Genomic DNA, 24,173 nt, shown 5'->3' on the forward strand with positions numbered 1-24,173 from the left:
GGTGGCCGAAGCTGCACGTTCAAGTCAGGCAGGGAAAGGAGAATCAAATTCAGCCGGCTGCATTTGCTGCGACTGCTCAGGGCAAGAGGAGTACTCAGCTCCCAGCCTTTGGCGTCAAAGGCGAGCACCGAGGCACTGAGCCGAAGCTGTGTTCACCACACTCAGAGCTGGTCCTTGCGTGCCACCCTGCAGCTTGGGAACGTGCAAGCACCCAGAGCCTCCCCTTTTCCCTGTTTTAAAGCCAGACCCCACGCAGAACAAAGTGGAAGTGAAAAGTAACCGTACAGAACAGGAGGCTCCCTGTCTTTTCATGGAATTCAGGGGTGAGCCCAAACACCACGCAGCACAGGTCTAGGCTCACAGGTACAGGCTCACAGCTGCTCTTCCTGCTGCAGCACTGCCCTGCAGCTGGCCACGCACCTTCCTAAGAGGAGCTCTGCTCTTTGGGCCATTTACCTGCTTCAGCACGTGCAGCCCTGGCTCCAGCTACAGGTGAACGAGCACACGCACCAGGATAGGGCAGGTACCAGCTGCCAGACCCAGGGCTCCTCTTTGCATGAAACGCTAAGTACAGCAGTAGCACATTTTTCAGTTCAGAGAAGGGAAAATAAATCAAGGAGCGGGCCAGGAAGCTAGAAGAAATTGAAGGAAAAGCACAAGAATATGATCAAAACCTGACTGCTGAGTAAAGGGCACAGTAAAGGCCAAGCTGACAGCAAAGAACCAAACCTTTCATCAGAAGCCCACAGGGACACACAAATCGTTTCTGCAGAAGGGGGAAAATCTCTCTGCAGAACCTGACGAACACTGCTGCTACAGCATCAGAGGAAGCTCCTGTTCCCAAACCACACTCGGGTCACGCTGCACCAGACTCCAGAGACAGCCCAAGAACTCTCTCGTGCCTGCCTTCAGGCAGGGTGGATGAAAGGGGAATTTCTGGAGAAGCCCCGTGCTGCACAGGAGTGAAAGCAGCGGGACACCCACCAGCTCATGGGCAGCATCAGAGAGGCAACACCAGATACCTGCCACTGCCAGCAGGGCTCTCTTACACGGTGCTTACTGCCAAGTTATGGCACAGGATGGAGATTGTCCAACCAGTTTCTTCTGTTACCATGAGCTAAGAGAGGTACGAACAGAGAGCAACCTCACGTGCTCCAGGGAAATGCACAAAACAGACAAGAGGGGCAGCTGAGGAGTGCTCAGACAGCAAGTGAGAAATGGGGTTTACAGAGACAGCGCTGCTCGATGCTGCAGCAGTACCACAAAAAGGAATCGCCAGGGGCCTGGCTAGAGTTTTGTGGGATTTTTATTTTTTTTTAATTATTTTTTGTGTTTTGTTTTTTTTTTTTTAATACAGGCTAGCGTTGTACCCCTTGCTAAAGCTGCTGATTCTGCCACGTAAACTAGAACAGAAATTTCTCAGAAATTAAGTCAGTTCCCCTCCTTGTTAATTCACTGTCTGCCTCCCAACTGAACATCGGTCTGTATTTGTGTGTTTGCAGAAAACATTCCCTGTACAAAGTCTGACGTGCAGCTACACTGTTCTGACTGAGGAATGAAGAAGCCGAGAGTCCACCGAACATTGGATTTTCCCTGTACAACGTGGCCTGATTTGGAGTTTGGTCCAATGAGGACAGCGAGTTAACCGTAGAGATCGTCGTCATTGTCTTCGCTGTACACGTTGCCCCCGCTGCCACCTCCCGTGCCTTGGCTTGGACCAGCACCTCCCTGGTTTCCTGATGGGAACCTGCAGGCAGCAGTGAAAAAGGGGAGAGAAGCTCTTCAGAAGCTTCCTCACAGCTCAGCACAATCCCCTCCCTCCACAACAGCTCCCGGGTGCCAAGTAGGAAAGGGGAGAAATGTGGTGAAGCCTTATGGCACGTCATGCAAAGGCTTACAGTGCTGCCAGACGTTGCTCGCATTAAAGGAAAAAGGGCTGATGGGCTTCAGGAGCACTAACAGAGCAGCTACAGCTGACCTGCAGCACAGCTTGTACCACTGTGTGCTCAGCTGGCTGCTGTACACACTGCAGGGAACCAGAAAATGCGGTGGAAGAGGGGATTGTTACCCAGACAACAGCAAAGCTGCCCTCAGTGCTCTGATCCTAGGGCTAGCTGAGCCACTTTGCCTTCCCCCCCTCCCTCACGGTTACCTGAAGCTGCCAAAGCCACGGCTCTGCTGTAGAGTCTGTGCAAACATCTCGTATTTCCTGATGTCATTGTCACTGACAGAGCGGCGAGCAAAGCGCATGGCCTCCTCAAAGTGATCCCTGCGTATCTCAGGAACCGGGTCGTCCTCCTCCACCTCCTGCAGCGGGACAGAGGGCCCAGGTGAGCTGTGGGCAGCCCGACACCCGCCCACAGCCCCCTTCTGGGTCAGGACGCAACAATACTCGCCAAGGCAGGGGCTAGAGAGGGATGCTGCAGCAGACTGAGTCACAGCTGCAGCAGGGGCCTTCTGAGCAATGCCAGCGATGAGGCACAACAGGAGGCCCTCACCCTCCCACAAGAAGAGAACGAAGTGCTCCAGCTCAGCGCTCTGTGCCGAGCCTACTCGTCCTCTTCTGAGGATTACAGAGAGGAACACATCATCCCTCACCCACGGGCTGAGGTGGGCTGCCTCTCTCATGAGCAGGGAAAGCTGAGTGCCCCGCTCACCATGGCAGAAGGGTTGGTCTGCCTCTCACGCTCTCGCCTGATCTCACTCTCGATGGACTCGCGGATGGCCAGTTTGCAGGCACGCTGGCAAATTTCTGTCAGGTCAGCCCCCGAAAAGCCGTTGGTCATCTTAGCTAGGAAATCCAGGTCAACATCCTAGGGAAAAACAACAGAGGCCTCTCCTTTACACCTTGCACTCACAGGTGACAAAGAAGTGCCTTCGGATCCCACGGTACCAACGCACTGCCTTAACTTTGGTCAATTTTAGGAAGATGACCTGTTAAGGCTCTTGTTTCTGGTAAAAATTAGCCACACACAAAGGCAGGCCACACTCTCCCCGCTCACAGAAAGAGCCTGCTATACAGCTACAAATGCCTCTGCACTGTTCACCTTCAGGAAAAGGCAGGCTGACTTTCAGACGTGATTTCCTCAGGTCTCAGCATTCGGAGTCAAATGAGATGACTGGAAATGGAGATGGGGAGGACAAACAGCCTCCTCTACTCCTTCCTGTCAACGGACAGAGTAGTACTGCAACCTTCTTTAAAGCTTTCCTTCCCAGCAGTACTTAAAAATTAAGAATGGCCTAAAAAAGTTTGCGCACTTGACACCTGCTTTCCTCTGATTAACCCTATGAGTTTCATTATTGCCTGCTTCCCAGGCAAGGGATAGAACTTGTATCTATGAAAGAGCTCAGCAACAATTAACTGCAATGGTTCCTCTTCAATTTCCATTTCCCACCCCCGTTTTCTACATTTATTTTTCTTTCAGAGTACAAGAATCTCCTCCATCTTGCCATAACAGGCGTTCCTGTTCCTGCACTGTAGGCAGAACTCTACTATGTGACAAAGACCTGCTGTGCTGACACACTGATATCTAGCTGCGTTGGTACCTCGTTTTAGAACTCGAGCCTCCCCCTACCTCTGCCATCTATTTCCACTCTTCAGGGATGGAAGGTTTCACAGCTCTGCAGTGCGTGGAGCAGTCCCCAGCCCTCCTCTCTGTCCCCAGCTGATGAGGAGCATGTGCAGCGCACTGCAAAACCAACTCAGGTACAGTCATGGCACGGATCCTACCTTAGCAACTGGTGATTTCCTCAGGTTGGCCTTAAGAATAGCAACCCGGGACTTCTCGTCAGGCAGGGGGATGTAGATGAGTTGATCCAGGCGGCCAGGGCGCAAGATGGCTGGGTCAATGATGTCCGGCCTGTTGGTGGCACCGATGATGAAGACGTTCTTCTTGGTGGACATGCCGTCCATCTCTGTCAGGATCTGGTTGATGACACGGTCTGCAGCACCGCCGCCGTCTCCGATATTCCCACCTCGAGCCTTTGCGATGGAGTCCAGCTCATCAAAGAAGAGCACACAAGGGGCTGCTTGGCGGGCCTGCATAAGGCAAAGAGAAACAATTAGTCCCTGTCAAATAACACCAAGCAAGGAGCACACTGATTTCACCCTAAGCACACCCTAAAATTACAGCAGCTCAGAGGAGTACCAGAGCACTACTGCCTCAAGGAGAGCTTGGAGGAGCTGCTCTAGAAACCCTCAATTAAATTCTGAGTAACAAGGTGAATTTCCTCAAAACTGAGAGCATCGTAGAGCAAGCAGAAGCATGGTTACTCTAACGCCAAGAGGGAAAGCTGGAACCAATCTGCCAGGACCAAACTGTCCCAGCAAGATCTGGAGATGTCAGTTGGTTATTTAGGCACTGGGGTATCCATAGTCACAACGTATCAAATAGAAGGGGCAAATCCACTCCATCTTCAGCTACCTAATGGGCAATTACAGGCAAAAGGAGTCAGATCCTTCTTTTGAGGTACGCAGTGAAAATGGGTGCAAACTGCTGCAAAGAAAATTCCAGTTAGAAATAAGGAAAAAATTCTTTATAATCAGAGAGTTCTAACATCAGCACACGGGCCCAGAGGTCAGCGATTCTCCATCCTTGGTTGGTGCTAATATGCTAATTTACTCATCAACTAACACACACGAGAACCTCACATACACAAACCAGATTTCCAAGTTATCTTCCTGCTCTGGACAAACAGCTGGAGCAGATGGCCTCTGAGGTTCCCTTCCAACCTACGTTTTCCCCTCTCATTCTCCTTCCTGCTTTGCTCTTCCAGCAGCTCCCCTGACCACAACAGTGAGGATTCCCAAGGTAATCCCTACGAAGGACAGGAGGCGACACTATCTATAGGAAATTGGACAGCAGGAGAGGAACTCCTTTCTGGACCATGCACATTGCAGGACAAGACCCTGCGAGATGTTTTGAAAATCTGTATAAGTAAATAGCTAACGAGGTGTCAAAGTAGGTTTTCAAGGTATGTTGAGGATATTTATGTCACTCTAATGCCAGCCTCATGGCTAAGGCTCTAGCACATTTATTGTTCTGTAACAAAAGATACAAATTGTAGTGGGAGAAAGAACATTTAATTAGCTATGTTCCCAAACAGGATTAATTCCCTAACATCAGGAAAGCAGCCCCTGCTCACAGTGCAAGTGGGGAAAACACACACACACAAAAAAAATACACAAATAAAAACTGGGCCAGTAAGACAGGCACAGTGGAGACGATGTTCTGGGAGTATCTCAGCCCAAACGTAGCACAGGGAGCAGAAGAAACACTTTACCTTGTCAAAGATCTCGCGCACGTTGGCTTCAGACTCTCCAAACCACATGGTGAGCAATTCTGGGCCCTTGATGGAAATGAAGTTTGCCTGGCATTCGTTGGCAATGGCTTTGGCCAGAAGTGTCTTACCACAACCAGGTGGCCCATAGAACAGAACCCCTTTTGATGGAGTCATGCCAAATTTGAGGAACTTGTCTGGGTGCTCCACAGGATACTACAAGAGGAAACAACAACGAAAAATTCTCGTGATGAGCCAGAATAGGCCTGTACCTTGCTCCTAACAGAAACACTATCTGAGATTTCTAGTGAGTTAAACACAAGTTTCTGCCTGCTCAGGGCCTCTACAGATTTTAGATGAGAACTGGTTCAAAAAGCACCACAGCTCAATTGTAAAGCTGCCCTAAAATGCCTATTTATCCCTAAGAACTATTCACCAGTTTGGGTAGTTTTCCAGTACACGTAACCCCAGGTTTTTTCTGTCCTGCCGAAGCAAAAGGGAACAGCTCATTATCCAATCTAGTCAGCTCTGCCCTCCAGAGACATGCAAGGTGCCTGATGTGAGCATTTATCCTCAGCAGCAAGGTCAGAGCTAGGTGATGGTTTAACACCAGAAAATCAGACTGGAAATTAGATTTCTATTTATTTATTATTAACTCACAGACGGGTTGCCTCTACAGTGACAACTGAGAGCAGGGATGTATCCTGAGAGCAGGGATGTATCAGAAAGAAACCATCCTGATGCAGACACCAGAAGTTTCCACAGACATTCATGACTTTTTGTCTCCCTTCACAGAAGGCTTCACAATTATTTTTCACCTGTCTCAATGGTAACACCGATAAAAAGCTCTTTGGAAGCTCACTGCGTGAGAATCTTTGTTTACCTTCTGGCAGATAAAGCCACCATGTAACAGGATTCTCAGCAATGGCCCCATTGCTGGCTTCCACCTATGAGAGGCAGAACTACTACATTTCTGCATTAAGCACAATACCCATGAAAGATGTCACCGTACGCTCAACTAAGGAAAGTCTGACGCTGCTTTCCAACACCTTCCTCTCCCTAAGTTCACTAAGATGGAACACCGTGGTATTTTCAGTCCATTACAAGCGGTTATCATAAAAACTGCATTTACCCTGTTCACAGTCCAAACAGGTATATGAAGAGGCTCTGGATTTTACCAGAATAATTATTACTTAACTGACTAGGCAAAAAATCAGCTGTAAACTCTTACCTGTACAAGCTCCTGGAGTTCTCTCTTTACATCTTCTAGACCACCAATATCTTCCCAGGTAACTTGTGGGACCTCTACCACAGTCTCCCGAAGAGCAGAAGGGTTGCTCTGGCTCAGAGCCCACTATCGTTAGAAGAAACGGCATTAAATAATGCTATCATGTCATGTTCACATGCTTCAGATAAACAATTAGACAAAAGAAAGGGGCACTCTTGCATTACCCTGAAGTCATCCATGGTCACAGCCAGCGAGTTCATCACTTCAGCATCGATGGTTTCATCTTCTAGGTCTATGAGATCCATCTTCTTTCTGATAGCCTGAAGAGCAGCTTCTGAGCAAAGAGCAGCCAAGTCAGCACCAACATGTCCATGGGTCTCGTTTGCCACCTGAAAGCAAAGCACTGACTATGACTCACAGGGACGCAAGCAAGCACTCTGCATGCTCTGGTGACTCACTCGGAGGCGCAATGAAACTCTGGAGGACAGAAACATCCACTGTGGGTTCAGGAGACAAGTGCCACCTCATATTTAACAGGCAGAGACACTGCTGTTCCACCTCCCACTTGAGATCAAAGCTGCAACTGGAATTCAGATGGCAGAACACAGAAAGGTAACCCCAAGACTGGAGTTCTTCATTCAAGACAGAAATAACAGGAACCAACTGAGTTTACATGCAGTATCCCATGTCACCACAACACTCACTCACCTCCCTAAGAGCCGTTTTAGGGTTACTAGCAGAAAACCACAGCAAACAAACCCAGGAGGACAGTAGCAAGGCACATGCAGACTGTATTGATACACAGTTGTTTCTCTTAGCCATGCCACTTTTAACTAGTGAGAGAGGATTTTTGGTCACTGGTAAACTAGTTGGAAGGAAGCCCAGAGATCACACATTCACCCAGTTTCACATCGTCCTAAATGAGCAACTACGTTTATACGATCAAAGCCATAACAACTCTGCCACAAAACACAGCATCAGTTAACGTTAGCCTGCAGAGACGAGCACTCCCAACAGCATTCTGCTCACCTGTTCCAGATCCACATCATCAGCCAGTTTCATATTTTTTGTGTGGATCTGCAGGATCTCCAGGCGCCCAGTTGCATCTGGGATACCGATATCTACCTCTCTGTCAAAACGACCTGGGGATTACAAAACATATGTTGAGCTGCTGATTCTGCAAACCAAAGAAGCTGCAGTTGCTGTCTTCCGCTGACTGAACGACGTAATGACACGCCACATGGACAATTTCAGAAAATGCCAGAGCTTTGGGCTTCTGCACAGCATGTATCAGCATAGTTGCAGAGTCAGAAAGGAAGAAAGGCCTTAGCCATTTAGGAAAAGTGGAACTACTGTATTAACTAGACTTCAAGACTACAAAAAGCAGAGTACTACTGGTTTAGCAACATTTTCCAAGCTTCATTTGTAGGAAAGGATACTTCCTCTAACCAACATACCATGAGACGTTTTTGTTTGCTTCCACCTTTGTGTCCTCAGCATAAGAGTATACAAATTCTGAGAGACATATTTAGTTTTTTAGAACTTCCTACAGTAATCATCACAGCAAAACCCAGGTTGTGAAAGAAAAAAATTGCCCCATTATCTGGGGTGGTAACCTATCTATTACTGCAGTACTAACTTAGGTACATTTAAGTATATAGTGTTACATACTATAAATATATAATAGTATAGTATACTAGATAGTATATAGTATATAGTGTTAGATACACCTATCATTTGCCTCTAGTAATGCCTCTACACACTGAAGATGCCATTTTCTCCTGCAAGCTTGACAAGTTTGCTGTTACACACTTTACCAACTGCTCATACACCAGACATTCATTCACACTGTAGAGCTTTGAAAACATGGAGCTTGGAAACTACCAGACTCCTCATTAATAAAATGGAAGTCAGACAACGTTTCTGCAACCTGAGGCACACACAGCTCCTCAAGCAGTCTTTTGCTCCTTCAGTGTGTCCTGAGCTAGCCTCACCTAATAGAGACTACATGATTTTGAAGCATTTTGTTACTTCTACAAGTTCTAACCTAATAAAACAGGAAATTATATCAAAGGCCAGAAGCCTAGAAATTAATTACAAAGCAGCAGCTAGACACAAGTCAATAGTCTATGAAACACACAGAAGACATTTAGTATTAATTTCTGCTCAAACTTTCCAAGGCCCCTGAAACATAGTCTGTAACAAAGCATCTGATTGTATTGGGTTTATGTGGCATGGGCTTGGTAGCAGCGGGGCTGTAGGGGTGGCTTCTGTGAGCAGAGCCCAGCAGCTGCCCCATGGCATAGAGGAACCAGCTCCAGATCCTCTGAAAGGGACCTGAGCCAATAAGCGATGTTGTTTGTGCCTCTGGGAGAGCAGATTTAAGAAAGGGGAAAAAAAATGCTTGGGGGAGGACATAGAAGAGGGTGGATATGGCAGAGAAGGTGTTTTTAGTCTGCTTTTCCACTTTTTAGTTTTCCACAGTGCTAATCTGCTAGTGATAGGCACTAATTACTTCTCTCCCTATGCTGAGTCTGTTTTGCCCATAAAGATAACTGGTGAGTGATCTCCCTGTCCTTATCTCAACCCTTGAGCCCTTTCCATGGTATTTTCTCTCCCTTTTCCTTTGAGGGGGAGTGAGAGAGCAGCTGTGGAGGAGCTCGGCTGCATATCAGGGTAAAACCACCACAGTGATACAGAAAACAGTTGACAATCCTGGTTACCAAATCGCCTGAGTGCTGGGTCAATGCTGTTAGGTCTGTTGGTAGCTGCCATAACAATCACATGTGCTCTCTGTTTCAGTCCATCCATAAGAGTCAACAGCTGAGACACTATGCGACGTTCCACCTCTCCATGCGTCTACAGAGAGACAAAACAATTATTAGACTAAAAAACAATTATTAGACTAGAAGCTCTACAGCACAGGAGCTGGACATGAGAGCCACGAGCTGCTAACAAACATTGTGAACTGTGTATGATTCTTCTCACACCTGACTGAGTTCAAGCATTAACTGCTGCTTTACCCTAAACTCAGACAGAGATTCATGCCAGCTGCTAACAAAAAGGGTGTACGTACACTCCTTTACCTCCTACAGGCTATCTTTACCTTCTCTCTCTTAGGAGCAATGGCATCCAGTTCATCAATGAATATGATGGCAGGAGCGTTCTTTTCTGCTTCTTCAAATGCTTTCCTCAGGTTGCTCTCAGACTCACCAGCCAGCTTGCTCATGATCTCAGGACCTGAAAAACAGCAGCACTGTGGCACCCCGAAGAGACACAGCTAGCCCCGAGGCATGTAGATGATTTTTTTTAAGTACAACATTCATATGGGAGTATCTATAGTTCAAGCCAAAGCAAACACTATCAACCAAGTTCACTAAATTTGCAGCTGAACAGGCAACAGAATGCGGAATTACTTTCTATCATTATTCTGGTGTGTTCAGTTTACTCTAACAGAATGCAGTGCTAGTCAGTGAGCTACCTTTAGCTGCCTCTTTTCTTACCCTATTTCACACTTGGTGAGCTTCTCTGTAATGTGCCACCACACACTGTTAATGCCAGTCCTAGCTTGCAAGAGAAGCAATCAAATTATATGGTGATAAATTATCAGGATAGGGAAGGAAAAAGCTGTAAGATACTGAAGCTGACTTTATCTTGCATTACATGGGCACGCATTTACCTCTATAAGATCCTATAAATGAGTTCCAAAACTAAAATAAAACAAGCAAAAGCAAACAAACAAACAAAAAAACAGCCTGCCAAAAAAAGTATCATAACCTCCCCTCAAAGAGTAAAAAAAAAAAAAAAAAGAGTAAAAACACATCAACCGCAGAAGGAACAACAACAATCCCCTGAGACTTCCTACAACTGCTGACCCTAATGTTTAGGGATCTATCTATTCTGTTCAGATTTTTCCATCATGATGATGGGAGTGGTCACAAAGAGAAAACAAGCTTCTTCTGAAAGATCCAAGGAAAAGAAACCTGACTCTCCGGATGCAAAGCTGCTGCAACAGCTGACTGAAGTGAACCAGCTGCAGAGCCACGGATGTGGGCAGGTACCACACTGTTTCACTTCAAGTAACTCACCGATTCATACCAGTTCTGCCTACAGCACTGCCTGCAGCTGCAGGCTTGGGCCAAGCACACAGAGAACGCATCACTAATTCTGACAATGAACGTTACTTTTATTATGCACCAGAAGTACAAGTCTCTAAAGAAAAGGCTGGCTTATTAGCATACAGTGACACCTTCCACAGACTTAGGAAGTAGATGACAAAGGTGACATACGGTTAGGAACAGCCCATTTACTTCTGACATCTTGAGATAAAAAGCGAGGCAGTTCCCTACTGCTGGTCCCTGCTATGCTGTGCTGTACAATCCACTGCTTTCACCTTCATGGATCTGATAGAAATCAGGGAAGAAGAGCAGCGCTCCTCAAGTACAAGCATTCGGTTATTCCAGCACTGATTGCAGAATGGGACAGAAAAGCAGCGAGGAAAATTCAGAATCTGGTCTTCAATGGCCATAAACCAGTATCTACCTCAACTGCTACAGGTGAGAGCGAACAATATGAGGTCCTGTCACTTCTAGCTAAGTTCCAAAGTACTCGTTATAGCTTTCAGGAACGTTCCTCCCAATTTAATGTTATGTGAAACAAAAGTGGTCTTGTGCTTCACTTAAGGAAAAAGAACTGCAGTGCAGACCAGCTTCTTTTCTGAATAAAACATGCTGGCAGCAACAGAAATGAGTGTTCTACGCCCATATACAAAGAATAATCTCACTGCTTCACTCCTAGCTCTGCCCTTATCAACATAAATGAACACTCAGCTAAACAGACTCCAAATTCCCACATCACAAAACTGTCTTTCAACCGCTGCTACAAAACAATCAAGTTTAAGGACAGTGCCACTACCACAGATGCTTCCACGTAAGTGGCCTCTAAGTGTCCTCAGTGGGGCACTTGAAAGAGGTAAGAAAGGATATCAAGGACAGAAAGGTGGCTGTAAGGTGGCCTTATCTAAACCATTCATTACCATTAGCTGGAAGAATGACCACACAGCAGGTCTGGGTCCAAAGCAGACACAAAGCTTACCATTGATGAGGAAGAAGAAGGCCCCAGTTTCATTGGCCACCGCTCGGGCAATCAGCGTTTTACCAGTGCCAGGAGGACCATACAGCAGGATGCCACGTGGAGGCTGGGGACAGAGGCAAGGGATTTAGCTGGTAAGCCAGTATCTGAACGCCTGAGTAGCTTCACAGTGTATTCTAAGCATTGGATAAAGCCAGTCCGAAACTGTGATGCTGGCTCATGCAACAACTGCCATCCAACCATCAACACCCTGACTACTCTGCATGACACACAAACAAAAACCTTGCCAGTAACTGACAGTGATGATTCAAAGCATCTCTCTGCTTTACAAGTGCCAGTGTTTTAATCTGTGTCTAAAACATAAGGAAATAGTGTCCTAATACCAGCATTAAAAAAAAAAAAGTTACTTATTCCCCTCCAATAAGTCATAAACCTCCTACATCAAAGCGAACAGCAAAGGCAACCTGCAGCACGCAGGTGCTTACCTTCACCCCAATGGCCTTGAAGAGCGCAGGGTGTCGGAGGGGAAGTTCCACCATCTCTTTGATCTGAGCCAGCTGCTTCCGGCAGCCACCAATGTCATCGTAGCCCACTTCATTCAGTGACTCTTCTTCATCCTACCGGGAAGGAAAATTATTAAATATTTGAGTGAAGACAAGGGTTCAACAATCCCTTCCGGTTTACAGAACCAGGAATCTGGGCTATTGCTCATTGTTCCTTCTTTGCTGTTTTGAGATGCTTACTTCAAAGACTTCATGGTTTCTTCTACAATTGTTTTGTAGCTCTGACTTCCCAGATATACAATGGGAATTACCTAGACCTCAGTGAAACTCGGCCTCTTGAATGACAGCCTCTGCTGCTACAGACTCAAGCACAAAACAAGCTGTGTGATCTTCTCGTGTGTCTAACTGATTAAAACAGACAACGAAGCACAGTATAAAATATTCTTTAAACTGCAAATGACATTTCTCAGTACTTGAAATACCCTAGCTACCATACAGTTCTCAGATGCAGTGTTTTCTTTTGGGACTGACTCAAACTAACTGAGAACGTTGAAATTCAGACATGCAGATAAGACCAGCTGTAGCTAATTCTTCCAGTACAGCCCTACAGCAATCATTCTGCTCATGGGTGTTGAAATCTCTACTGGCCTTAGTTATCCGTAACCTAAGGCCACAATAAAATCATAAAATAACACAGCCTGGAATCTCAGAAGGGATCGAGCCAGAGCCCCACAGAGCCAGGAAAGCTGTGAAGCAGGCTGCTCAGAGCCTGACCCTGCAAGCGTAAGGCCATTCTCCCAGCCTCTCTTCATTTATTTTGACCTCCAGCTATTCATCATTTTGCTGGCCTTGGCTGAACTTGCTCCTAGCCACCTCTACTGTGTCCTGAAGAGCCCAAGCAGGACTCATCCGGTGCCTCAAAAATAGAGATGAATTTTTCACAAGGCAGCTAACTTTATGAGGTATACAGCCACCTTAGCTCATAGCCCTGAGATTTCCTAATCTACAAAAGTAAGGTGGCCAACTCCTGACAGACAAGTAACTCAAGCTGCCTTAAACTTGGGATACTCAAGGCTAGACACCTTAAGGGATTGAATTAAAATAAATAAAACTGTTTAGAGGTTTCAAGTTTCTCATTCAAAAAGCATTAATCGCTTTCTCTTCACATGGCATGAAATTTAGCAACACATTAAGTCCTCCCTGCTATGGATTAACGGAACTCAGGATTTAAAAAGATACATCCAAGTCCAGCATGAGTTATCCAGAAGCAGATGCAAAACTAGCTGCTTTCAAATTGTACCATTTTCTCAGCAAACCTAAGCATTAGTCTTATCTTGGTGTCTGAGGAAGGATATTGGAAGCACATTTCTCCCATTACCTTCAGCAGCAGTTCATCTCCTGAAACCAGAGTTCCTAACCGTTACATTCAATATACAAAATGGCAAACCAGGAACTGCAACTCTGCTGCTCTCCAGGGCAGCCACAGAAACAGATTTCAGTGGACAGAGCAGATTCAGGACAAGAACTGCATGGCAGGATTCAGCTCACCTCTCGTTTGATGGGCTCTCCTTCACAATGGATCACTGTGTCCGGAGCCACTATGCAGTAGGGACTTGGATCTGTCTCCACCACTTTGAACTCCACTGCACGCATTCCTCCACGCACCAAGAAGATGTCACCTGTAAAATCCCACCTTTTAGTAGCCTGCTGCAGCTGATGTCTGCAAAATGTCAACCCTTGTACTACCAGCAGCCATAGAGGATAAGGAAGTAGCTTACACATGCATATGCCACTGGCATTTTTAACACTGCTCTACATTTTAGACTCAAGAGCTGCACGTACTGTGTGACTGCCAGAGCACTGTTTAGATCTGCAGCAGTTAAACTTTTCAAATTTCATCTAGAAACAAACAGCAAACAAGAGAAAAGAATACTCTGCCTAAATACCAAACAAAGGCAATGAATCACATTTATTTCCCATCAGTTCCAATTCAACTGTTCTGGAACATTTTTTATTAAAAAACTTCCTAGAAATAATTCAGATGTAGTTTAGGAAAAAAAAATGTTCAAACTGGTTTACAATTTGTGTTTGATCAGCTACCTAGGCACAAACTGAGGTCAAGCATCCCTGATCTTTTGAAACTGGCTAAGAATAGGGTCCAAGAGTAAGACGCTCAAGTTTTTCCTGTCTCCTTTAGAAACTAGCTATCACTTTACAAAAGAGGTGCCTGCCTCCAGTGTACAGCCCAGAGACAGTAAATGGCGCAACCACCACAAGTGAAAAGTCATGAGACAGAAGAAACCGAAGCTGGACTGAAATGTCAAACCACTCTGAGATACAGAAAGCTTTCAAGAAGTTTGCAGAGCAACACAAGACTTGATCCCAAAAACAGGTTTCTTCAACCAACTCTCAAACTGTCCCACTTTGACCCGTAGTGCCTTGCACTAAAGCACAGCAACAGCTGACTGTTTCATTAGAGAAATTCTCTCCAGACACCATGTGCATATTGGTTTTGCTACTACTGCTCCAAAGAAGTGACTTTGAGAGTGGCTGTTCCAATCTGCACATAGACACGCGAAGTGCAGCCTTGAATGTCCTACTTCTGTCTACTGCCTCGAAGAGGGAAAACTCTAGCCAGAAGCACTAGAAGCAACCAGGGAAGAGGCAAAAAGCCCTAACATAATAAAAACTTATTTGGAAGTGGTTATAATAAGTTGCTATTAGTTACAGTAACTGCTTGTCTCCAAAAGGAGAATAATACATAATATTGACTACGACTCCTGGCTAAACTGGGCTTCAGAAGCTGGAAAACTTCATTCAACTACTGTTTATAATGTATTAGGACCTACTTGTTCCAGCAGAAGTGCTACTAGCTCAGCTCTAAAAGTGCATTTCATTTTCTAAGCACTCTCGCAATTATTAATTGAATTACTCTGAAGAAGTGAATTTAGTCAGAGTGCCAGCTGCTCTATCCAACCAACTGATGAACACACAGGCAAACACACAATCCTTTGAGTGGTAGTAGCAAGATAGGAGAGAATCTTATTAAACTAAGTTCTACCTAAGACTTTACTAACACACTCCCATCCAATGTAGCAAGAAAAAAAAAGCAAAATACTCATGCTGCTGTACCAGCCAGTAATAGACATTACCCCTTCTTCTGAAGATTAGGGAAAACTGAATCAGAACAAGCAAAATCTCACTCTGCAGATGCCAGTCTGATGCTTTGTTGAGATCTGTGCAAGTCTCCAGAAATTCTCTTTACCCAGTCTCAGGACTAGACCACAATCAGCAGCATCAGGACTGCAATAACACTTGCTATTACCTTTCCTGATGGGTCTGTATGCTTCCAGGAAGTATGGCTTGAGATAGACCTCAAACAGATTCCCCGTGATCCCTTCTACTGTGTCATCAATTGGCAGCACGTGGATACGTTTGCCGTATTTCACATCTGGGCAGGGCTGGATGCTGCAACAGAAGAAAAATCCAGTTAGTCACATCATCCTCGACTTACACCTGAGTCTGGAAACAGCAGTGATGTCCCTTCCCAGGCCAGCACAACCACCAGAAAGGACTCTCCAAATCTGCGCAGAGACTTCCCACCTGCCTAAGAACACTTCCATGCTGACAAGGTAAATACCATGCCCAGCAGAGAGCTAGTCTTCACAACACGTGCCTTTCTTCATTCCTCTCAGCCCTATCCAGGCTGCTGGGGAGTTTCAGGCTTTCTTCCTACCTCTGCTCTTCTGCCAGGATGCCCCATGCCATCCCCAAGGCAAATTCAGAAATTACTAGTACAGCCAAAAGACCTGAGAGAGTCAGAAGCTAATTTTTGTTTTAACAAGGAGCTACTGCTAAACCAACAATAAGAGAAGGGGAGACAGGGGTACTTTTTTCCTTAATCTCTCTAACTTACTACAAGGTGTAGAGCCCCTGGTGCCGATAACCCTGATTCAGAGCAAAGGCTCTCAAAGTACCAATCAGTGGTAACTGGCTTGCAGCCAGGCATCTGTCAATCCCACTTCGTGGAGGACGACATTTAGGTTGAAGTCCTAAGGCCCTTTCCCGCTTTTTAAATAAACACCACAGCCGTGATTTTACAGGGTAGGCAAACAGCCTACCATAGCGATAGCTGAGTATCGAGCTGCAGCTGAGAGGCAGAAAGCTCAAATGTGCTTTGCCTGCTAAGAAAAGCCTACACTGAACTGCAGCTGAGCATACCACTTTTCATAGGCCGCTCTGTTAGAGACTCTTAACAGATTCATTTACCACATGCTTTACAGAGAGGATGCAGCAAAAGGGTAAAGGAAAAGACCAACTGTCGCAGAAGGAAAACAGTTTACAGACCACAAGCAGGAAGTAATTAATGCATGAATCTGTATTTTGGCAGAGACCAGGACACGGAAGGTAAGACAATAGGTAATTAAAGATCAGCAAGAAAAAGTTATGAGGGCAAGAGGTGTCAAAGTTCTCTGACCCTTGCAACAAAGCTAATGTAATGTAATGCATCCGGAGGGCAAAGAACCGCTATAGGCACAGTCCCAGAAGAAGAGGGGAGGGCAGAGGCTCAATTGTTACACCAGGAAAGACTCCAACAGAAGCCTCATGTCATTTTAAGGTAATAATTCACCTTTACTTCACAGGCACTGGGTCAAAGCACTGTTCTGTTCCAACCCTGGCTGTGTTTAAAACTTGCATTTTCTAGGGTACAGCCTCACCCCTCTCCTCTACAAAGCTTGTATAAAACATATTTTACATTTAAAGATTTATCCAGGTATCAATCCAGGAAGAAAAGTGCCAGAAACCAGGTTCCAATTTCCCTAGAACATACAGGATATTCCATATTAGGAAGATGCTCAGGGGGAGGAGCTGTCAGCCTTCCCATATTTAAGCCTGCAAATTAGCATTTTTGTATTTCAGAAGTGTTCAGGCAGTTTCACCCTACTCCTATCATAGAATGGAAACTGTTTTCTGTAACTTCAGTGTTTTCTCACTACTTTCTTCAAGCGTTGCACAACAAAATTCCTGCAACACGTTTAAAATGTTCCTAACTCTAAATTTACTTTTATAACAAGAATTGAAATATAGACAACATGACTATAAAGTTCCTTTGGGGATTTTTAATCTTGGTATTCAACTGATTCATGTTTCTGTCATTCATTCCTACCAAGTTTCAACTTCTGTATGCCACAGGGCAGTTTCATGCTTGAGCTAGATACTGTGAGATCAATTACGATATTGCCTAATGCCTTCCACTGTTAATGGCATAGAGATTAGAAATTCAGACACAAAAAATTTGTGAGTTCATCTGACAATGTAAAGTTGGGAAGAAAACTGACAGCACTGGAATATTTAAACTATTCAATTTAATGACAGGACCTGGGCTCATGGAAGTGCTGAAGAGACTTCAAGAACCTTTAGCATTGTTTTTTAGTATTAACCCCAATATGCACAGAGCCAGAAACACACCCAAAAGTTAACTGAGATCCCTGATGTAAGCCATGCACTTGAAAATGTTTCTGGGGTCTCCTCTGGAAGACGTAAGAATACTTCCTGCAGATCCTGTCTCTGCTATTGACTGAATGAATTCAGGGCCAGTGCAGAAGTTATTTAGATAACCCAGGGAGACACAATAGTCAGCAAAGCAGTCCCCACCTGATCACATCACCCAGGCGCACTCTCAGGTTATTGCGAACAACCCTGTTCATGCGAATCTTCTCATCTGAGCAGGTATCATCTGACAGAACAATGCAGACTGCTTCTCTCCTCTTCTTTCCTTTTAGCAGAACAGTATCTCCTCTGAACAGTTGCAATTCATCCATTTTTGCCTATAAACAACAACAACATTAGAGCAAGCTCCTGACAAAACAAGAATTCGAGTGTTTGAAGGAGTTACTTGACTTTGGAGAATTACATGTTGGAAGATATGAATTAAATCCACAAAGACACAGGATCCCACTATGAGCTAATCCTGAAGCCAGACTAAGGGCTTAAACTCAACAGAATCTTAAAAGTTCAGCATCAAAATATATTTTAGCATGGAAGAGTGCTCGAAAACAAGACAACCCACCTCCCTTGCTTGTAACAGCTGCAGCTTCTTATACAAATAGCTAGATTCATGTTGCAAAGTTAAATTTCAAGTTTTTTCAACATACAGCAGCAGCTTGCGTATTACCCAGATGAAATGCTTTGATTTTCCCCGATGACGCACCTGGGACAGTGACACAACACTGTTGTCTTCATTGATGGCTTCATCAACAATTAACCGATTGGGCCTGTTCTTCTGCTTCAGAATTGCAGTCGATAAGTCATCCGCTTTAGAACTGGGGAAGAAAACACAAGTTCTGAGTCTAAGCGATACCACTCCTCCCTCCCCAGCCGCCCCCCTGCTTTGGTCTCTATTTTCTATAGGTTTTGCTGTCACATCTTTTAAAAACCGTACTTGTTTGTATGACAAAGGAGACATTCTTCCCAGGCACCCGCTTCAGGTGTTCAAACCAGAATGCTTTCTGTGAGTAAATATTGACTACCTTACCAGCCTCAAATGGAAATAGCTGTGAAGCTATCCGTGAAAAGAAGTGGTCAGTGAGATGTTGCTGACTGTAAGATGTTTCGCCTAAAAGAATTAGTCAGACTCATCTGCAATCACATGTAACCACTGCAACCGAAACGAAAGTTTAAGTCTATTTGGTGACAAATCCCAGATAAATAGGGGAATTAAAGCACAATGTTGCAGCTCCCCTGACAGGGAGAGCTGTAAGAGTTTAGCCTGTCAAGGGCTATTAGTTAAACCCAGCAAGCCAGGAGAAATATCCAAGTGTTCATTAAAAATATGATATATATATATTTTTTTAAGGATATAAGCACCTTCCTGCAACATCTTCATAGGAGTCATAGCAGCTCTAGCCCACCACACCACAAGAAATGTGACAGATAATTCGTTTGTCGTGACAAAAATGAAGCAAAACAAACAGCAAGGAAAGGGAAGAAAGGCAGATTAAATCATTTCCTTCAAAATCTAATACAGCAAATTATTCATTTCCTTTAAAAAAATGAATTTGAACCAAGAAGATCTTGGAAGTCGTACATTAGCCAATCAAAACATTAAGAGACGTTTGGAACTTCCCCTGATGGGCGTCTGACTACTTTCTGAAAGTAGTCCACAAGTGCCAACATCTAAGGACGTAACAGAAAATGATGCAGACTTTGGCTTGATCCTAACGAGACAAAACAAACAAACAATACCTGTCTTTGTCCTAAGCGAGCAGCAAGCACCAGCAGAGAGCAGGAAGCTCTGAGGACAGCCGTGCTGGCTGCACCCTCCGGCTCTGTCTAGCTCTTTTAGGGACAAAATGACCAGAAGAAATCAAACCCTGAGTGGAAGTGGCAGAGCAAGCAGCTGCACAGCATGAACGCAGCACGTTGCAGCAGAGCTTCGCTTAGCGTGTTCACTGCATCTTTCAGAGGTACATCAGAGAGGTGTGACATACCTCCAGCAATGTTACCTGAGGTACCCCTCACACCCTCGAGACAGAAGTGTTTCCAAGACAGACTGGGCAGTATTGGCTCCTCTCTCTGAGGCTTCAAAAGAAGAGGGGAACAATACAAGCCTATGAGAGCAGCCAGCTTGTTTCCAAAAGGTTTTCAAGCTTTGCATAAGCTCTAGTAGCATAGGAAACATGTTGCAAATTAGGACATTATTTTAAGCAAACAAAACAAGGAGTTGTAAAACATGTCCTTCCAGGACTGCCAGCACTGGCCAAGTTGCCTTCTTCCCTTTCTTCATTAAGAGTGCAATAGGTAAGAAATTAACATCGTCAATGAGCATGTGAAGTGTTACACATCCACTCTCGAAACCCAAAGAGAGACAAGGAAGTCTGCTGGACACATCCCAGAAGAAGCTCACAAATTTCACCTTCAAGCTAAAACATGGTACTAGGAGAGTCCTAAAAGGGCTGGGATTTCCATGAAAAACTAACAGAGCACTAAGAAAACTGAAACAAATAAACTGTCAGGTCCGATAGCATCTTGTAGTTAAAACAGAGGGCAGAAATAACAAACTACTTGTAAGGACCTTGCATCAGCTCTTGGACACTGGAAATTAATTTAGCAGGTGCATTTAAAAAGTTGGACTAGGGGACACCAGCAAGCAACAATACTTCTATTTAGTTCAGAGGCTGAATGTAATTCATACCCCTCCATACATGAGATGGGGATCCAAAGAGCTGATAAGAAACAATTGCCAGAGTTTGGCTGCATAAACTGGCACTGAAACTGAGTAGCTCTCCCTCATGACGCAGAGATTCTAATGCAGCCTAAAACGTGGACTGGGACTCCAGAGAAAAACAAATGGAAGAGGAATAGAGCAACAAGAGAAAGCTTTTTGACCAAAGCTTTCAATAAAGTAAAAGCTGTATAAGAATTGGAGGGGAAAAAACAAAGTTCAGCAATCTTGCAGTACACAGCAAGAGTTACATTTAGTTCTGCTGAACGTGAAAACAAAAGTTTTAGTACTGAAGAACTGAATCTGCAGTTCCCTAAGTAAGAAGTGAGGGCTGGATCAATGCTATCAGTACATTACTGCACTTAAAGCAATCAAAAAACTTGGGGGCATTAAGAAAGGATAAAGGCATCCAGGAAACAGCACACAGATACCTAAATGCTTGGGCTCAGCTTCAGTTCTCTGACCTGAGTCGTGCTGACAAAGGACCAAAAGTGTTAAGAAATTACATGACAGCTACACAGGCAAGTGATGTTGTTTCTCCGGCAGACAAGAGTAAGGACTTTGACAGAGTCTTCCCGGAGCAGCAGGGAACATTACCATCACCATTTGCCCTCGTTGCGCCTCTCCTGGGGATTCCTCATGCAGTAACTGAAATGACAGCAAAATATGTCTGCGCCCCTCAACCACACTCAGACAACATCTACGCAGCAGGGAAGGAGAGCCTGAACCAAAAATACTAAGCTGGAAAGCCTAAAGCACAGGTTGTGATCCTCTTCTGCCAACTTTCCTACACATGCTGGTAAAGTTCATTGAGGGGCCAAGGCAGACGGCTAACCTAAGTAATTTTTAAAGCTCCCCAATGAGTTTTCTGTCAGAAATTGCAGCTTCTTTAGATCATCTCCCCAACTCATCCCTTGTATCAGCTCCCTCACACACTTTCCTCCTCCCTCACTTCTTTCACTGACTCAACAAAGAGACAAACTGAACACAAAACATAGCTTTAGAGCTGCTTGGGGATTAAAAGGAAATTCAAAGCTTGCCCCTAGACAGAGGGCAGGAGTGAGGACATAATCCCCTGCACAGCTAATGGGCAAACTTGTACATAAAGCATAAGACATCAGTAAAACCGAAGCAAACACGTACTAGCCCTGAAGCCCCCAAAAATGGGTTCCAAGTCTCATCCTTAGCCCCCTTTTCTTTCAGCGAAGCAGCCCAACAGACCCATTTTTCACTGGGCAGGGGAGGGGGACACGTTAACAACTTTTAACACTTCTATGTTTTTCTTTGTCAGAGCAACCCTTGTTCAGCGCACTGTAATGCCCAAAGGCTAAGTGTTATGGCAGACTATAAGAAGAGAGAGCAGAAGATAATTACTGACAAGCAGTTTTTCTGAAAACAAGCACTAATCTCCAAAAATCCCCATGAACTAGGGAACTAAGATGTTCCTGCAAGTCTGCAGTAAATATATAGTGGAAAAGTCCCTGACTCAAAACGATTCCAGCTTCAGCAATGAAAGTGAAAACAATCACGCCTTCTGGAGGCTGGTAGGCCTTTTAAATCAACGTCCTCACGAACCTTCTTTTGAGACAAACCCGTCTGCAGTTTCTTATAATCCTGACCCTGAACATTCATGTTATGGACTGAACCGCCTTCCCCAGGTCGGTATTATAAATCCATAATGCATTTTATCCGTTAAAGCAAACGATTGACGTTTCTGGTGACTGCAGCCACATACAGGGCAACCAAGCAGTGAGTTCATCCCCGTGCCTGAAATGCCAAGTTCTCAAATGCTGTGCCAGGCTGGTAGGCACACGAAAACGAGAACCTCTTCAGAAACCACGCTCTGGTGGCTCTTGCAGTGCTGAAGCTCAGCTCAGCAAGATGGTTGCCAACAGCACTGAGCCCAAAATTGCAGCCAAGATGCAACTCTTGTTGCAGAGTAACTTCTGCTGATTCCTACGTGGTGGTGATAACTTTGTGAAAGTGGACATTTCTTTTAAAGGCAGTGTTCACCTCAGCCAGCTGCAAAATGGGGTTTTTGGCCTATTGCTTCTAGCTCTGCTACGGCCACCAGATTCCCAGCACACCTTGGTAGGACCAAGCAGGTCTGAATTCCAGGAGTTGCAAAGGAAAAGGACAACGTAAACACCAGGCACTAAGGGGACGAGGAGTGCCTCTGGGAGGGCGAGCAGGTCACCGAGGCGTTCCTGGATTTGGGAAATTCTCTTCAGTGCTATTTTTAACACCCCTCGGTGCCCAACGCACGTGGGACGGCAGCGGGCTGAACGCTGCCGCTCGGCTCCGTGCTGAGGAGCCTGAAAGCCGATCCGGGGCCTGGAAGCTAGGCCAGGCCGAGGGGGCAGGAACCGCCACAGCACGGGGGGGGGCCCGGCCACAACATGTCCGCCTCCACAGCGCCGGGCCGCGGGGGCAAAAACCGGTCCGGGGCCGGTCCGGGCCGAAGCGGGGAGGCCTCGGGGCTGGGGGGAGGCATCGTGCGGGAGGCCCCGGCCTCGCCTGGCCTCAACCCCCCGTCAGTGACTCGACGCTGGGGGGGGGGGAGGCGCGCACGGGGGCCCCCCTGCGGGCACGCGCCCTGGCCGGGAGCGCTCACGGCCGGGAGCGCGCTCGGGGAGCGGCCCCTCCCCACCCGCCCAGCCCCGCCTCCCCGGGGCCTGCATGACACAGCGGGATCGAGCAGCGGGGGCCCCGCCGCCAGGCCCCCCCGGCAGGGCACGGCGCCATCGCCGAGCCTCTGAGGGGAAGGAGGAGGAGGAAGGGGGGGGGGAAGAAGGCGGAGGCCGGGCCCCGCGCCTCAGGGCTAGGCCGCGGCCCGCACTTACTCGGATCCCGAGGCCATGGCGCTGAGGGGGAAGGGGCGAGGGGCTCCTCGGAGCGGGGCGGCGGAGGAAGGAGGCTGCCGGGGCTGGCGGCGGGCGGGCGAGCGGGCGGGCGGCGGCAGGCGGCGGCTCTCGGGGTGCTCGGCGCTGCCTCGGCCTCAGAGCCGACTCATCGGAAGGGGGAGCTCCGCCCCGCGCCGCCTCGCCTGCCTAGCAACAGTGCGCGCTGGCCAATCGGAAATTCCAACCGGTGGAGGCTCAGCCAATGGGAAAAAGGGGGGGGGGAAAAAAAGGGAGCTCTCTTTCTCTGCCCCGCCCCTCTCCTTTTTCCCCTCCCAATCGGCGCGAGCCAAGCGCGACGGCCGACAGCCAATCGTAGTGCCTCCGCTGTCATGGCTGATCTACCTGGCAACGCGAGCCGGGCAGCCAATGGCAAAAATAGGAAAATGGAGGGGGAAGGCCCGCCCCGCCAGCGACCAATAGGAGGCGCGGGAGGCGGGTGACTGACAGCTCGGGCAGAGACACTGGTGCGCTGAGCGCACCCGGGCTCAGCCCGGCCGCAGCCCTTCGCGTGGCCCCAGGGCAAGCTTTGGGGGGTTTCCCCTGTTTTAAGGTTTTTTCTTTTTTGGGGGGCTCTGTGGATGGTGAGCTGCCTCCAGTTACGTCAGAGAACACCAGGCACTGCTGACGCTTGCTCCCAGCCAGCCACTCCCTTGTTTTCCTGCGGGTGCTTATGAATAAATTAATAAATAAATTAATTACCTGTGCTCTTGTGCTTAATTCCTGCCTGCCCTCCTTTGTTTTTAGGGCTGAAGTAAGGGGGGGAGTGAAGAAGAGCAACCACAGGGCCTATCTGCCGCTGGACTCCCCTCTCTGAGCGCAGAGGAGTGGGACCCCGCTGAATTTAACCTCTCCCAGGAGCGCAGTTTCACCCTGCAGCCAATGTGGGTCAAGGCCAAATTCTTGCCTCATCAGCACCGACCTAGTTAGTGAGGCGATACAGTCAG

General features: G+C 46.6%; 1 protein-coding gene across 1 annotated transcript; it reads right to left on the reverse strand.

The window, feature by feature from the left end:
• Positions 1 to 1,288: 1,288 nt before the first annotated feature.
• Positions 1,289 to 23,505, reverse strand: LOC121061426 (valosin containing protein). Its single transcript, XM_040540247.1, has 17 exons — positions 23,170 to 23,505; positions 18,314 to 18,425; positions 17,758 to 17,930; positions 15,428 to 15,570; positions 13,651 to 13,781; positions 12,085 to 12,216; positions 11,603 to 11,705; positions 9,615 to 9,748; positions 9,232 to 9,367; positions 7,538 to 7,650; positions 6,733 to 6,897; positions 6,512 to 6,634; positions 5,284 to 5,496; positions 3,731 to 4,039; positions 2,658 to 2,813; positions 2,153 to 2,307; positions 1,289 to 1,747 (listed from the first exon to the last, which is right to left on the reverse strand). The coding sequence occupies exons 1-17, from the start codon at positions 23,184 to 23,186 to the stop codon at positions 1,642 to 1,644; spliced, it is 2,421 nt and encodes an 806-aa protein (XP_040396181.1). The 5' UTR covers positions 23,187 to 23,505; the 3' UTR covers positions 1,289 to 1,641.
• Between the last annotated feature and the right edge of the window lie 668 nt (positions 23,506 to 24,173).

This window comes from Cygnus olor, chromosome Z (assembly GCF_009769625.2).
Source record: "Cygnus olor isolate bCygOlo1 chromosome Z, bCygOlo1.pri.v2, whole genome shotgun sequence".
In the NCBI taxonomy this organism is placed as follows: Eukaryota; Metazoa; Chordata; class Aves; order Anseriformes; family Anatidae; genus Cygnus; species Cygnus olor.